The sequence below is a fragment of the Catharus ustulatus genome, chromosome Z (assembly GCF_009819885.2).
Source record: "Catharus ustulatus isolate bCatUst1 chromosome Z, bCatUst1.pri.v2, whole genome shotgun sequence".
NCBI lineage: Eukaryota > Metazoa > Chordata > Aves > Passeriformes > Turdidae > Catharus > Catharus ustulatus.
This window is the reverse complement of record NC_046262.2, coordinates 7,300,126-7,317,360: the sequence shown is the minus strand read 5'-3', so window position 1 is coordinate 7,317,360 and position 17,235 is coordinate 7,300,126. Positions and strand designations below refer to the sequence as shown.

Sequence of the window (17,235 nt, the reverse complement as noted above, 5' to 3'; positions counted from 1 at the left end):
AGCCCCAACTTTGCAAAAGGTGGTATCCCAGTGGGAGCCCATGCATGCATCACCCCATGGCTGTTGGCTGTCTGAGCCCTCCCATTGTGGGTGCAGCTCAGGGTGTCCCTGCCTGGGGCTCACAGGCAGCTCCAGGCTGTGCTCTTTCTCCATTCCAGCTGGTGGGGTGCAGCCAGCAGTGAGGCCAGAGCTGTGTGGACCAGGTGCAGCTTTCAAACCCAGCCTCTTAGCATGGCCTGTCAGCTGAGCACAGGGTTACCTTGGCCCATCTGTGTCTGCTGGGGGGCTGCCTCAGGTCCAGTAGGTCAGAACAGGTCTGAATGTGATCTACCAGGCAGCCTCACCCCCAGAAGACCAGGCTCTCAGCAGATGCTCAAACCTTACATCCCCTTGCAGTCTAATGCATCACAGCTGCAGGAAAGCTGCCCCCACAGCTCTGTCTTCCCTTCAACCCCAGCACCTGTTTCTCCTTTTCCTCAGGTACAGAAATTCCCCTTCTGCAACATGATCTCTCTTCTGATCTCATAATTTCACCTGTGCCCAGCCCCCTCCATTTTTCTCCCGGTGCTTTAGTCTTTTCTGCACCCTCCCCACTCCCTTTACAAGGGGGTTATTTTCTGACCCCGCCAGTGCCTGCAGCATCTTGCTGCTGGTGAGATGCCAAACCCTGACCTCTAAGCAGCACACACAACTCTGAGCATGAGACAATCAGGAGAGAAAGAAGGAAAGGGGAAAGTATTGACAGGAGTAAATTGAGAGAAATCATAAAGCTTAAGCAGAAAGAAAGCAGTTTGAAAGGTAAAGTATTCAGAGAAAGCCCTTTCCTGGATGAATCTAATTGTTTTGTTATCTTTACCCACCAAAGCATTTACTTTGGTTTGTCGCCCGATCCACAAACACTTTCGAGGAGATGACATTACCGAAAGGCAGGAACATCTGCATCAGCTCAGCATCCCCAAACTCCTGGGGCAGATGGTAGATAAACAGGTTACAGCCCTCTGGTCCTATCAAGAGAAAAAGAAGACCCATGAATGAAGAGAAATAGGATACAAGAAAGCACATGGTGGAGATTTACTTTGGCATCTTCTCTCTCTGACTGTGGACTGGTCATGTTAGGAAGCAGCCTGTAGACCTCAGAGGAATGGATAAAGCAGAAGACCAGGAACTCAAAAAGTCACCTAGAGGCTATGGTAACTTCAATAGCTTTCCCAGGACACCAGGATAAAATCTAGAGAGGAATGCACCAGCACATGTGGCCATGGAAAGAACAGAACGGAGGAATAAGAACACAAAGAATGAAAGAATATGGTTCATAGGTTTTATTTATTCCTCATAATCTTATTTAATCTGTGGAGTTTTGGATGACCCACACTATCCCTTGCCTCTTCCCATTGTTTGCATGCAGATGTTTCATTACCCTTCTTGAATCTGTGTGATGACAATAACATCACACAAATGATGATAATAAGCAGAAAGATATGCACAAACCCACAGACTCATCTTGTTTTGTAGAATTTTACATTCATCCCCCCATCTTGACTCAGCCTGAAGACTCCCCCAGATGTGGACAGTTAGGCCATGTCCTCCATTCTAGAGGATTCTGCAGGAGAGATTTTTAGGTGGATTTAAATCCAAATTAATAGACAAGAGGGATTGGCTTTTTTGCCTCAATCCTGTAATTTATACTCTTACTGATTTCAGAGGGTGTTTTGGAAAACATCCAGAGATGTGTCTTTAGCTGGACTATGAAATTAAAGTAGAGACCCTAAAAAAAAGATTCTGTTGAAATTGTATTTTGGGGCAGAAGAGGGCAAACCTGCCTCTTGTTGAATGGTCTAGAATATAAGTTTTCATCCTGACTTTTATTTTATGCATGCAGTCCTTGAGTCAAAAGGTGTGTCCAAGTGGCTTTGTTAAAAAAAAAAAATTAAAAATTTAAAACCTGTGCAGTGTTCAATAGCAGAGAACTGTACAGTTTGATGAGACAAGGATTGTTTTTTTCATTGTTTTATTTCTAAAGGTACTTCCAGCTGCTGCCCAGCTCTGCACTGACCTCGGCAGGTAACTCCAGCTCTCCTTGACTCAGAGGGGTTGAGATGAAGGGGATCCATTGTGTGCCCTTTGCCAAAAGGGTTAGAGGTCAGAGAGAAGGAGGGTTTCCTCCTTCCCCCTAGCCCATCTACCTACAACCCTGTGACCTGACTCAGTCAACTTTCCCCTTTTTACGTCTGGGGCACAGTGTGGGGAAGGAAAGGATTTTTTAATACTCTCGTTTTCTTCATCAGGGCATAATTACAGTGTCATAACACAGCAAATTACAACTTTGCCTTTCCTGTTAGGGAGAGGAGTTCGCCTAGATGCTCCCACCTTTTATTACCCATTACTCATCCCCCCGGCTGGCAAGAGAAGTACGGTGAAGTCAGGATTCTGGCAGATGCCCATTTAAAGCTCATTAAAATTCCTGGGCCTCAGCATGATTGAAGTCACAGGCTCTCCACATTTCCTTTTGGATTAATGGAAAATGAAGCCCTAATGAATATTTGCTAAGCACAATTTTCCCCACTAATTTGCTAAAAGGACTGTCATGAAGGAACAGCTGATCCTTTGCATCTTGTGCATTTCCTAAAGGTCATGAGGATGGTAACAGGGTTTCTTCCAAATGGGGGGGATAGTGGTATGGTGGGATAATTAACTAATTAGGCACCCGGTCATCTGCTTAGCCAAATTACTTTTGAACCTCAGTGGCCCATAATCAGGCTCCCCTATTTCATGCCAAGCTTTTCCAGCTTCCCCCCACCTCCCGTCTGCCTCTTCTTTAGTCTTCTCACTGAGCAACTATCATTTTTCCAATTCTTGCTGCCATCTATTTCCACACAATACAGAGTTATTGGCATAATAAGCTAGATATGAAACAGTCTGAAAGTGTTAAACAAACACTAACCCCCTTAGGTGTCTGTTAAAATTGAGAAAATTCTGCCCAGGAGCAGACCACGGTCCAGAATAACAGGGAAAAAAATCATTCCTTCATCTGAACGTGCCCCAGAGCACTTCTGCTGTGGGATTTGAGATCCACATTATAATAAAATGGGTAAAATTTTGGCTTTGCTGCAGTTGGTGGCAAAATTCCCACTGACATCACCAGTGCCAGCAGTTTGCACTGTAAAACTGGCCAATTCTTTCAAAAATACCAGCTGCATTTCCTGGGGTCTTGGATGTGTTGTGCATGAGCAGGGATTCTGCCTGTGTGTGCTGAGAAACTCCTACTAGGGCATAAGGCAGTCCAGGAGGCACACAACTTTAACTACACCTTTAGCCTGGGCTCAAGGAGAAAACAGCCCTTAGTTCACCTTGAAATCAACTTTTCCTCACACAATTCACAGGGAGGGTGGGAAAAAGCAGGGACCATTCTCAAAAACCAGCTTAGCTCCTAAATGTGCCTGGGAAATCTGTGCTGTGGCTTTCCCTACTGACCCAGACATTCAAGGACAAACTCACTTTGTTTCCAACTGCAGAGGGGTTTTTCCTAACCTCATTGCTGAAAACTTCACTTGCTTCTGAGAAAAAAAAAAAAAAATCCCAAAACTGGGTAGTTTGATTTGTTTTGTCCCTCTCACATATGAAATTTCTGCCTTTAGAATTTAACAAGTGATTTTTGGTTAAATCTGTCTGTAAGTTACCTGTCCCATTCAGAGCCATTGGTGAAGAACTCACAAAACAAGATCTGTCTGCCTCTGCCCTCCTAGCTTTTTTTGGATATGTTTTTTGCCTGATTCAAGTTAATTTGGGCACTCCACAGAAGGCTCTGTGCGTGTGCATGGCTGTCTTGTTGTACACGTAGGTGTATATTTTTAGAAAACCAAAGACAAGATCATAAGGAAGAAATTTTACTATGAAGGTGGCGAGGCTCTGGCACAGGTTGCCCAGAGAAGTTGTGGATGTCCCATTCCTGGTAGTGTTCAAGGCCAGGGAGGTTTGAGCTCTGAGAGAGCTCTGATCTAGTGGGAGGTGTCCCTGTCCATGGCAGGGGGTTGGAACTAGAGGGTCTTAAATGTCCCTTCCAACCCAAACAATTTTATATCGCATTTGTTGTTTGTCTTGGAATACTTTAAAGATTTTAGTCAGTTCCCAGTGCACAAATGCAATGAGTTCTGAGGGGCTTGCTCAGGAAACTGGAACAACAGAAAAAACACAGCTGGTGTGGAAAAACCTTAATGAAGAGCCCAACTCTCTTTTTGGAGAAAAAGCTCTTGTTTTGGACAGAGTTAATGGATTATTGGAGATCACTATACTTGGCAATTCAGGGCTGAATACAATAATAAAATTATTTACGACAGGCTTTATTTTTGTTTTTGAAAGGGCTGTAGTTTAGCTTGAAATCTAAACCCCATGACACAACATCAGAACACTAAGGTTTGCCATGGCTCTTTGTTTTATCACATGTATGAATTTTTTGTCATATATACATTTCTGTTCATTTATACACAAGAAGGACAGTTAGCCTTGGTTCAGACAAAAAAAGCAAGAAAAGCTTTAAGGACTGCATAGTTTATGCATGTTCTGTAGATTACAGGCAAACTATGCTGGGTAATGGAAAACCATAATTGCATGGTTGGTTTGTCTTTGCTGGACCTGAGCAGAGCCATTGCTCTGCCCCTGCTCCTCACACTTGAGCTCACTGTCAGTTTTCTAGCACAGGGACAGCTGCACACCCAGTGTCTCCCTTAGCACCCACCTTCAACACAAGTGAACTCCATGTACCTGTTCTGACATCAGCTATCCATCATTGCATCCCAGCACTAGGAGGCAGTGCCATCAGGAAAGGCTATGAAGAGGATTGTTTTCCAACAGTAATTAAAACTGGGCTAACCCATGGGGTTGTAAGAAGTCGGGCTGCAGCACTTTGATTAGCTGCACACCTCACCTCTACAGCAAACAGAGAATGGAATTTCATTGCCTCTTCTGCCTGCCCAGGATGTTTGAGCACAGCACAGATAAGAATCGCAAACTTGTACCAAGAAGTTCTTCCTATTTTCAGAAACCATATCAAGATGAGTTATACCATACAAACTTAAAATTACCTCCAAGTTTTGTGTGGTTGACATGGCCTGAATCAAGATTTTATCTTAAGCTTTGATAGTTTTGGATCAGTTCCACCCTATGTGCCCTGTCAGCTGCCGGCAGCCTCAGTGTTCATGTGGAAGTAAATGACTCATCTCTACAGGAATCTTGCAGCAGCAAAACGTCCCCAGGCTTGTTATCCAACTGGGATCCAGGAGTGGAGAGCCAGATTGTCATTAACAATGTGATCACTGGTGTTATTGTGGTGGTAGGGCTGGTTCACTAACGAATCAATGTTTGTGCACATCCTTGCAAACCTAAAATACTCTTCTCAGCACTGAGCATTATTGTTATTATTGAGTTCTCTCTTGCTGTGTTTTCCTGTTAAAGGTTAGAGATGCTTAAAGGTCTTGACCCTCTGCTAAAGGGGAGTGTTGTGCTTTAGAGAATATTCTTCTAGAAGCAAAGACATAACCTCTCAGCACAGCAGGAAAATGAGGAACACTGGGAATGGCAACCTGCATTGGCTGGTGGTTCATTTCATATTTCTGTCCCCCAGCTGCTTATAGGAAGGAGCAGGAAGGAGCAGAGTTATGAGATAACTTGTCCACTGGGTGACACTCACTCCTAACCCACAGAGACACACCATGCCTTGTAAACACAGGGGTCTACAGGCAGAGGGTCTTCAAAGTGTGCACCACAGTTTCCCCCTGCTTCTGGTGGTTCCTGGCACAGTGCTTTGCTGAGCAATGATCTGCTCGCCATTTTGTCCTGTGCTTAATCTAGCCCCAGTAAGTAATAAAAAGCAAAGTCCTTCAGCATGGGGGAAACATCTCTGTAATGATACGATAGGTCTGTGCATCTGTTCTCACAGCAGGGACGTGTACTAGAGCTAATCAGGAGCTGGAAGTTGTGTTCCCCAGGAAATTCTGACATAGGAAAAAATTAATTCCAAATTAGATGGAAATGACGACATTTCTAATTTTCTTACAAAATGAGATTTCTCCCCCAAAGTAGTTTTAGATCATCAGAATGTTTTAGTTTGATGGTGTAATCTAGATTAATTTCATTCTGAACTCTTACACTGTATTAAAATATTAAATATAATTACATACATATAATAACACATATAATATAGAATATGTCCAAATTAGTGATCTAATAGAGGATAAAATTTAAAATGTAACTATATAAAATGAGAGTTGATAAGCTGGAGCACCTGACTTCGAAGTCTAACTCAGGCAAGCAGTCCCCTCCTTCTTGTCAAAAGGGAGCAGTGGACTCCTTGGAGGACAACTGGAATGGAACCACCCAAGTGGGTTGCCTCTGAGGATTCCACTGCTCCCTACTGACTGTAAAGGAAATATTACATGGCACAGTTTTCTCCCAAGGCATTTACATGCAAAAATGGTAGATTCACCTCTCCTTACTCTTCATGTCTTCCGTGAAGCCATCCAGTCCTGTGGAGTAGATTACCCAGGCAACTCTCATAGTCATTGCAAAGAAACAGGAACTTCTACTACATGTTTTTCTCATCCTGGTATAGGGGTTGTGCTCTACAAGGTCTGACTGATGTTTCCAGATTATTTGTGGAGATTGAAAGCTTGAAAGGACTAGATCAGCTACTCTAAACAGAAAGTCCTTTTTCTCCAAATAGCAGGTGTCTGAAGTAATGTTACTGGCTTTTAATGAAGGGCCACTAGTGCTTTGTTCCCCGTAAAGCTCTTTATTCCAGCACAACTGCATTTTTATCTGCATTCTTGTTGCTTGTCTCGAACAGAGGGCCCCATTGGATGTTAATGGCTATGTGGCTAGCTGGTCTTTCCATGTACCATGCACACCAGCATGCTTTCCTGCCTGGGGACTGAAGAGATCTCATCAGCTGTTCCCCACATGGATGGTCCATCACAGTACCCTTGGTGACAGTGACACCATGCCATACATGGAAATGGAGAAAAACTCAGTGGACCATGCATTCAAAACAACTGGGTGTTTAATGGATGCTCCAGGTACATGAGGAGGGGAACCAATGAGGTGGGGATGGCTGGCTGGAGTCACAAAGGAGGACACCACTTTTACTCACCTTCTCTCTGTTGCTGTGGGATCATGGGAGGTGGCTGTGGAAACGCTTGGCTAATCTGGCCATAAGCAGCAGGATAAGCAGCTAAAGGGGAGAGAAGGGGAAAAAGAAAGGACAGATTTCAGTGCTAGGAAGCAAGGAGCTTTCATCCAAACCATCACACCAATCTAGATGTGGGCTTTGCCCTGTGTTTTGTCTCTGTGAAGGGCCATCTCGTGCAGCCTGAGGTGTGGCTAAAGAACCATGGTCGTGCTCCAGGAGGTGCCACAGGGCCTGAAGCATCCTCCCTCTCTCCCTCCCTCTCTGCCTCTCTCCCTCCAGCTCCATCAGCAGTGACCCGGGGCAGCCATGCAGTGTAGACGGGGGGCTCTGCTGAGACCTCTCCCAGCAGAGGTGTGCAGCATTCCAGGTGCTGACAGGAACACGTTCACTCACGAGCAGAGATGTTCACGCCGACAGCCACGCACAGAGCACGTGCACACCTTTCCCCACCTCGTCTCTGCCCCCTGAGTAACTCCCGTGCTCATGAAAACAGTCCACACGTGTGTTTGCCCCTTCATGTGCCCACAGGCTGTACAGACACCGTTGCACATGCACTCTCAGATATACATTTTCTTTCATGTCCGTAGAGACTTCCTCTCTCTCACACAAACACAGTGGAAACAGTGAGCAGCAATTAAACAATTTTCCCGATCTCAGCTCCCCCACCAAGCAAACAAGGGGAGCCATTCACTACCACAGATGGTAGATGATGTGCCTTGCTGCTAAAAATACAGAGTATGGGTCGTCTGCAAGACCAGAGAGAAGAGGATAGGGGCCATGTGTGTGCAGAGGGGTTAATTAACAGCTCAAAGGGTTGAGTTGCTTCCCATCTATCAAACCTCACAAGCAATAAATGACAATAACTAAAACACCGGCAAATGAAGCCCTGTATGGAGAATTAAATTAAGTTTCCAGATACAGCGCTGACACGAGATAATAGCCATTCCTCAGTGGGAACCCATGATTGCTCCAGTTACCACAGGAAATAATGACTTTGGGGTGGCAGCTTCCTCGCAACGTTGGCCATGGACACCTCGTGAGGGGAGGCTGAACACGGCAGGGTCGTGGTCTGCACCAGGTCACTTTGGCTGGTGTCAGTCCATCAACTGCAAAGGAGCTGCTCAGCACACAGGGCAGCTCGAGGGAGGCTGACCCATGGGGAGCTGTGGTGAAACCTGCTGGGGGATGTCTGGCTAGCTCTTAAGCAAGGCTCAGACTGATTAAGTGGGGTATGGCCAGTAGACACACCCTAAAAAATGGGTGTGTGCAAGTATCCCATACCCTGCCAGGCACCAGGAGCAGTGGCTCTGCAGGGTGTGGCTGCCCATCTTCCCTCTTTTCTGCAGCACTCAGGAGATCTGTTTTAGCAAGTGGCCTCCAAAGCAGTGGCCTGATTTTGTGCTTGTGCTCAGAGAGACCAGATACAGCTCTGTTGATGAAGCTTCACTGAGGTGCAGCTCAGTGGGAGCCTTTCCATGGGAAAGGGAGGAGGTTGCCTCCTTTGTGAGAGAAGACCCTGGATGTCTTGATGTTTGTGCAAATGGAATCAGTGAGTCTGTGGCCCCCAGCTTGTCCCTATATCAGTAAAAAACTCCCTTCCCTCAACCCCCTGAGGTGTGTTCAGAGGGTATTGGCTTTAGAGAAGAGAAAGGTTTATTGGGAGAAAGTGTTAATACTAACGACCTGCGTACTGCTGCACTCCAGCGTAGGCTTGCTGCAAGGGGTCTGCTGCAGTGGGGCTCTGTGCTGTGGAGACACAAGAGAGACAAGGAATTAAGGGGTTAAAACATGATAGGCACTCTCCCCTTATATTTTATCATCAATATGTGTTATGAAACAGACAGACCCAGGGGCTGAGGGTTGTTGAGGAGCAGCTCACTTGCCCTATGGACAGGAATGCAAAGAACCCCCCAGGATGGCTAAGAGGGTTCTGTCCCCCAGCCATCACCCTGTGAGACCTTGGAGCAGAGGACAAATAAACCTCTCCCCTCATTTCCCAAGCTTAAATTATGGATCTGCACTAATCATGCAGATTTTTGGCACTAATCAACCCCAAAGAACCCTCATCTTAAGCCAGGACTAACACTGTGCTAGGTGCTGTGCAAACTCAGATCTCAGTGACAGCTACAGTCACATGAAACTTTCAATCAGAGCAGAAAACAACAGGGGCATAGCAGGAGGAAGGAGAAGAGAACAAAGCAATGGCTCCTGTCATCCCCACATCCCTTCGAAGGACTATGTTGCTGCCAGGCAGCCCCCAGTGAGAGAGCAGAAGCTGCATGGAGGGGAGGGGGACACCACTTGTCTGCTCCAGGGAGGATGCTGTGAATCTCTGCATAAGGCATGCAGTCTCTTGCTGGCTTCAAAGTGTATTTTCTCTCTTTACAAGTGTGCATTCCTCCCCACTAAAACTGTTTATTTTTGTGAAACTTTGAAGTCTTGCTCAAATACAACCAAAGCTAGTTAAGAATTTTTTTTCTTTTTCTTCTTTGGTTGATAGGGAGAAAAAAGAGAGAGAAATGTGTTGGATAAGCTCTTTATCTGCATCAATAAAAAATTTAAAGCAAAGCTTGGCTAAACCTCCAGTCCAAATGTCACCTTGGCCCTAATATTTCATTTCTTCTAATGAGTTTAATTTGTATTTATTGGGACTGCACAGTTCTACATTTATGCAGTCCCTCCAACCTATTCCTTGTAGGATGATCCCTTAGGGAACTGCCACTTTCCCACATCCATCCCACCTTTTTTCCTTCTTACCCGCACAGAGGTGTGGCTGGAGGCAAGGCTTGGAGGATGCAAAGGTGGGGGCCTCTTGGAAGGAAATCTGGTGCCATACACCTATCCAAGGAAAGACACTGACTGTATGGCAAAGTGTGGGGGAGGTTGTCATACGTGAGTATTACATACCCAAGGAACGCGGATAAAGTGTTTTCTTACAAATAGAAACACCAGCTTGAAACTTAACTTTAAAGATCACCATTGGTCATGATGGAAACTTGCAAGGTCTTGCACTTTTCTCCCAAAATACAAGGAGGAGTGGTGAAACGACCAAATTTGAGGTGGCAAACCCAATTAGCTGGCAAAGGCTTGGAAGCTGCTGTTTATTATTGATATTACTGGATCATGTGGACTTTGAGGTTGGGGTAGTCATGGGAAGAAATAAGTGGGATTGCAGTCTTAGCTTGGAATGGTTTCCTAGCTGACTTTTGGCAAGTACCTCAATCTGTGTGTATGTGAAATGGGAAGGCACTGTCTTACTCGTAAGGATTTTAATTTTTTACAAAATGGTGTGAAGAGAATGCTTTAAAACCTGTTGGAGGTCAGTGGAAGGCAGAGTTGAGATTCTACACTATGTTTTTAAAAGAATAGCTGTTCCAGGAAAATATTGGAGGTAATGTTTGGAAAATACATTTATTTTTTTCCTTACTTTCTTCTTGAAGAAGAAACCATCTAAAGTCTATTCTTTTTAATCTCTGCTTAAAGCGGTTTTCCTCGAAAAACAGAATATTGATCCTATTGTTCACAAGAAAACTGAATAGCTATGAAAAGTTGAGTAATACAAAAGTTCCCTCACCCCTTTAGGAGAATGAATCATAATAACTTAGACCCTTCAAGTGCTACTATGTAGAAGATATCTCCTGAGAAAGGTGAGGGAGCCTTTGGTGAGAGAAGCAAATCTTTGTAACTATGGTTTTGCAGACTGCAGTGCAGGAGAGGATCTGCCATCTCTGCCCCAAAGACAACTATACTTCTTTCATTGCACAGAAGAAAAGATTGTCTGTGCCACTGAGGAAATGCAGTTACAGTATTTCATTCCTCCCCAGGTGAGGCTGGTTTGGACAGGATTGTTCTCCCCCTGACCTGCTGATCAGTAGCAATGGCTGGCACTTTGACTATCAGAACTAAGATATTCCGCTTAGGAAATTTGCTGAGTATCCTTCACCCTTAACATTAAGTATTGAAACTGGGTAAATAATTTATTTAAAGTGTTTGGGATACCAGTCCATGAAATGCAGCCTTTCTGCCTTCCACAGTAAAGCCTTCAGCATTTATTATTTTCCCATTAAAGATTTGCCACCAAGGGCAATATCTGAGTGTTTCTCATCAGGCTGCCTTGTGACCCAGGTCATACATGAGGTTTCCTCTTGGCTCACAGCACATGCAAACCAGTGGGAAGGCTCTGCCTTGGTTTCAGTTAGCTTTGCTCCAACCTGGAAATTGCTTCCTCTTGGGAAAAGAATATGCTAAGTATCTGTTCTAACACACAGGGCCCTAACTGACCCAACCACCCCTAGATGCTCTTGAAAGGAGAGTTGAAAGCACCTCTGGGGAAGCAGCAACTCCAGGCCTGGAGCTCTGTTTTACTTGTAGTCTCCTACCCTGCCTTGGCCATCTGGGAAAAGCCAAAGCTGTGGTGAGTCACAACCAGCAGGAATTTAACTTGGCACCTCTTAAAAGTGGTGACCTCTGCTCACTGAAGAACTCGCCTCCTTAGCTTGAAGACTGTGTTTACTCAGCAGATGAAGATGTGGCTTCAGCATAGTGGATGTGTCTGTGCTGGCCAACACGGCCTGTGAAGATGCAGGGACACAGACTCCAGGGCTGGCTGGACACCCTGGCAGGAAGCCAAGGCATCTTGGGCAGCCATGAGCACATCTTCATGCTGCTGCTCACCCTGCCAGATGAACCAGACCTAGCATAGAAGGGCGTAACTGCCTGTGCTCCCAGATGTGGCATGGATAAAGCCAACAGCTGCTATTGGTCCAGAAATCTCAAGACACAGATTAGACCTTTGAGGAAGTTGTGGCCATGCTGTGTTCTGTAAAGTGACAGCCCTCTTACATACTAATGACCTATGAGGAGCTCATCAAGGGCTCAGGTATATGAGAGGCTCACAATTCAGAATCAGCCTACCACAGGGGTTAGGTGTGGATGTCGCCCACCACTTGCTAAAATTCAAAGTGATTGGCAATTATGAGTATTTTCTGTATCTCAGCACAAGGAGACCATTGGGTAGGGTTGCTTTATTCCTCCATAAAATACACATAACTTCACAGGGTGGCCTTCACATAGATCATTAGTGGGAGAGTCAACCTGCCTCAGTCACCCTTTCTGCCCATCCAGCTTACCAGTTTTCTTTGATACTGAAAATATCAGTTGAACACAAACATATGGGACTGGGTAAACACTTCAGCTTCTCAGTGTGCTGTCTGTGCACAGTGGCACACAAGATATACACCTGAGGTGTAAAAGGGCTGGTAAGAGCTATAGATTAGAGATATGGATATCATAGAGCACCTTACAGCAGCTTTTGGACCAGCTCCAGTATGTCTCTAAGTTGTATAATCATCCAAAGACCTTGGAGGTGCTGACTCTTTGCAAATGTGCCTAGGGAGAGCATCTGAAACACATTTCCTTGTGGCCAGACCCACAGAGGTGTCATGTCCAACATACAGCCGTTTCCCAGATTAAAGGTGTTGTAATGTAAATGCTGAGGATCAGCTCGTGATGGGAGAAAATTGCAGAGAGGCTCCTGAGAGGCCAGAGGACAACTATCAATCACGTCAGCCCCACTGAGTCCCTGTGGCCTTGCTGCTTTCCAGGAGCTGAGGATCTGGCCTTGCCAGGGCAAACTAAAGGTGTACTGTGAAAACAGATGCTAATAGTAACTTCATTTGGCAGCTCAGGGCAAGAGCCTTATCCCTGGACATCTCCTCTATATTAATTTGATCATTTCCATATCTCCACGGGAAAAATCCTGCTCAGATACAATTGTCTCTTTGCAAGACAGTCCTGGCCAAGATGCCACAAGGTGACCATGGCAGATAACCTTCCATAAACCTGGAGACATAAAACAAGCCAATGACCTACTATATGGCCATAAATATAAATTTAACGAAGGCAGCACTTATTCATTAGGCAGGAGTCAAGAAATAACTCCCAAGTCCTTCAAAGAAAGTAGATCCGTTAATGTCACTTTCTGAATCCTCTGCCTGATGCCAAAAACTGAGGATGATTTCCCAAGTCAGCATGAAATACAAGTGCTTTAAAATTAACACCAGGAAACTTTCTTACTCCTGATATATCTCTAGATTGAAATCCAGCTTTTTAAAGGGGCTTTCAGTTAGTGTTGGGCCTGACATTTAGCTTTTGTCAGAGAATGAATGGATGGAGGTGGCAGAATGAAGCACGTTGTTAAAAATAAATAAAATTGGTTTGAGTGATATTCTATAAAAAATCCTTCCTGAGGTGTCAGTAGCCTGACTCCAGTGTCTGTCCAAGACAAGCTGTTATATGGGTGCCCCAAGTGAAAATGGTTGTAGGGGACAGAGGGCTGGAGTCTGCTCTGGCATTCAGGGGTGTAAATCAGGAGGATCTGCATAGAATCCTGTGAGTGGGCTGGCGAGGAATAAAGATGATAGTTACAGCCTGAGACAGCAAAAGAGGGCTTCAAATGCCCTCAGTGGACTATGGGACAGCCTCCTTGTCCCAGCTGAGGTAAGAGAAAGCCAAAGTAGTCTGCTCTCTGAAACCAGAGGAGTCCAGTGCTTCTGACAGACCAAAGCAGAGCCTGGCACACTTTCAGGCCCTAAGATGCCTTGTGCTTTTGCTTTGGTGGTAGGAGTGATCTTACTCCTTTGTGATATTCTCTCCACTCTTTGCTTCTGATTATCTGTACGTTTTGTGACTGACATCTCAACTCCATCTATTTCACTCTATTTTGCCCAGGTGCTTCCTATATAGGTCTGAAACAGCATGTTATGAGCTGGAGCCTCAGATTTGTGCTCTACCCCACCTATTCATTCCTCTCAATGTCCTGGAGGTGTTCTACAGCTCTCCCAGGAGCTGCAGCTTGGCCACTGTCCCCTTGGTAAGGTGGATGGGGGAGGAGGGCAATCAAGGCAGTGCTGTTCAGTCAGTGTGGGGGGGTTATAACATAACGATAGGGAAAAAAAATCTATGTGAAGGCCAGGATTAAAATAAATAAATAACTGAGTGGGAGGGCTCTATTCACCTTCTCCTTAAATCCAATTTAAATCACTCTCTACAGCCCTAATCTATATCCATAATTATATCATTTCGTACAACAAGCTTGCGAGAGGTCTTAAGAAATTTATGTAGATTAAAATTCATGGGTGCCATAGTACAGATTCCATATTATTAAGATTGATTAGGACAGCTGATGCTGTGATTAAAGAAGCCAGCGCTTACTGTTGTAATTAATTAGGTATTCAGACACAACAATAACTGCAATAACAGAAAGAATGTGCTGATCTGGCAGAAAACAGAGGCTGATCCTGTGTTTTATAGTCTCGTTTTGCCTTTTAGGGGTGGACACCACTCAGTTAAAGACATGCTGTCCCTTTGTCTCTTCCCCTACACATCAAAACAGCAAAGAAATTCAGGGGTTTTGTACCCTCTGCTTCATCCTGCTAGCAGGAAAAAGCCCTTTTAGTAGCATCCCCAGATATTGTATGTTCCTGTCTGGGACAACATACGGACCTACTATAAAATTCATATAGTTCAGTCATGGAAACCAGGATTATCTTTATTGTTTTGTTAATAGCTCCACCTCCAAACCCCATTCCTGATCAGGTTCCTTCTGAGCTGATGCTGAGTGAAAACATGATAGGAGACATGTCTGGCAATGAAGAGCTTCTGAGTAACAAAGCAAGAAAGACACAGATGACTCAGAAAAGCAGACAGGTGGACATGGCTAGTCAAGGTGACAAACACTCAACAGCAAAGTCAGGACCAGACTTCCCTCTCTTTGCTGAAGGCCGTAATCACGTAAGTCAGGGTCAGGTTTTAAAGGCTCTTAAGGCACTCTAGATCCATATTTTGGGGGAGCTTAGTTTAAGTCATCTTTAAAAACAAAGCTCAAGGTCTTAACTCACACAGATGCTGCTGAAGACATCAGCACAGAGTCTGATTTGTGTTACACCTTCTTCCAGATCAGAAGAGAAAACACTTTTGCTCTGGAAAGGCTCACACAGCTGCCTTAAACAACCTCATTCATTACAGCTGCAGCATGGTCTTTGGAAGTACATGGCATCATTAAAGTGGCTTAGGCTACAATTGAAGATGGTAACTTGTTATTATATTTTTAATGAGTGCATTCCTTCAATTGTTTATTTTACCAGTAAAGCGTGGTTTATGGCACATGGCAGATTGTTACAAATGGGTCAAACAAATGCTTCCTAGTCATAATATTGTCTCAGGTGCTCACTGTTGCAGTTTTGGAACTGCTGACACAAAATATGATCAGGAAAGATCTCACCTGGAAATTTAGGGTGGACAAACAACACAGAGCCAGAGATATCGTGCAGTGAGAAACTCAACCACAGGGTAGCTGAGCCAGGCATGTTTCTAGGCCATAGTGTATGTCTGGACTAAATGCTGTGGGGTGTGGTTTTCATCCTGGAACTTCTACAGGTGCAGGCAGGTCACTTTTTCTGTTCTCCCAGTTCACTCTTCTCTAAACTCTCCTTGTCTAACACCTGAAATGCCAGGGAAAGCACTGGGGTGTGGGAAGCCAGTCCTTTCCTCTCCCTGCTCTTGCCCAGTGCCACTGGTTGGTGCCTGCTGTGGTCAGGACTGGCACTGGACTCACTGTGGAGCAGCAGCCTGTCCATCAGCAGCACTGCTAATTGACAACCTGATGGATAAGGCTGTCATAGTGGCATGCTAGCAACTCCTCTCCTGCAAAATTAACTTGGGTAATGATAATAATTACAGGTGGAATCTGAATGCTGTCTCTGCTGGCAGTGGGTGAGATTGGTGACTGCCTGATAGCTCTTTGTTGAGCCAGGGGAAATGAATTGGTGGTCTTGGTTCAGTTACAAAGACATGAGTTGCTACAGAACAGGACTTGCCCTGTGATGCACACCTTGACTGCTTGTCTCAGTGGTGACTGGGAAAAAAGTGGGCATAAAAGCTTGGCTGTCCATTTGTACCAACAGCTAGTCCTCACCAGAGAGGGCTGGGCCCTGAGTGAAGATTGCTGTCTTGCTAGCCCAGAGGTACCCACAGTGTGCTAAAGCAGAGTGGTGGTGGAGAAATTTGTGCTGGGTCTGCAGAGTGGAAAGATAGAGCCAGTCCTGGAAGTGGTGAGCAGTCAGAAACAGAACCACTGTGTGCCTGAAAATAGTAAATTAGGTGACACACTTTTAATGGATTACAGAGAACTGAGGAGACTTTGCTTTATTCCTCAGCAACTAAATCCAGACCAAATGCACTTAATCAGAGTCATGGAATACCCTGATTAAGAAGGGATCCATAAGGATCATCAAAATCCTGCACAGGGGAACCCCAAGGGTTACACCATGTGCCTGAGAGCATTGTCCAAATGCTTCTTGAACTTGTCAGGCTTGGTGCTATGTTTATTTTCTCAGGGAGCCTGTTCCAGTGCCCAGCCACCCTCTGGGTGAAGAACCTTTTTCTGGTATTCAAATTAAATCTCTTCTGACACAACTCCAGGCCATTCCCTCAGGGTCTGTTACTGGTCACCAGAGCAGAGATCAGTGCCTGCCCCTCTGCTTCCCCTTGTGAGAAAGCTGAACTCAGCCCCCACGAAAGCATTCCCCATCTGAGGCTCCACAAAGCTGCCATTGCTGGGCCATCCCTGTCTCTGCTCAAGCTGGACATCCTTTGGCTCAGGAGGAGTAAGGGGGATGTAAGATACTATGTGGTGTATTTCCACTTCTTTCTGGGCACATCACTGAGCAGAAGATTACGGAGCAGTCTTTACTTTTGTGGGAGCTCTGCTTTGTTCCTTCGTCTCAGGTCTCTCATTTCACTGATTCTTTGACAGCCAGTCCTTTCTCTTGCTTGCTACCCTTTGGTCTCATGGTTTTCTCATCTCTCTTACCAAAGAGGTTTTATCTTTGGAGTGAGAATTTTGTCTAGGCCCTCACAATGCAATTCAGCAGGGCGGGACCTGTTAGCAGAGAGCAGAATTCTGATGATATGAGACATGGCAGAAGCCAGTGCAGATGGTATCTGCTGTTACTGTACATCACACATGGCTGTAAGAGAGGCTCTGGGTGGCTAAG

At 45.2% G+C, this 17,235-nt stretch overlaps 1 protein-coding gene across 16 annotated transcripts in view; it reads right to left on the bottom strand.

Moving 5' to 3' along the window:
- CELF4 (CUGBP Elav-like family member 4) overlaps window positions 1–17,235 on the bottom strand; it is a 688,948-nt gene that overhangs the window by 43,709 nt on the left and 628,004 nt on the right. For 6 of the 16 annotated variants that reach the window (XR_004420789.1, XR_004420790.1, XM_033086042.1 and 3 more), the window contains exons 9-12: window positions 9,938–10,018; window positions 8,861–8,926; window positions 7,142–7,222; window positions 861–1,004 (exon numbers count right to left, since the gene is read on the bottom strand). Coding sequence is in view for 14 of the 16 variants with exons in the window: in XM_033086042.1 (XP_032941933.1) it covers window positions 861–1,004; window positions 7,142–7,222; window positions 8,861–8,926; window positions 9,938–10,018 (372 nt within the window). In the remaining 2 variants the exon portion in view is untranslated. The remainder of the gene's footprint in view (window positions 1–860; window positions 1,005–7,141; window positions 7,223–8,860; window positions 8,927–9,937; window positions 10,019–17,235) is intronic. The other 10 variants (XM_033086034.1, XM_033086035.1, XM_033086038.1 and 7 more) reach the window with 6 other exon arrangements.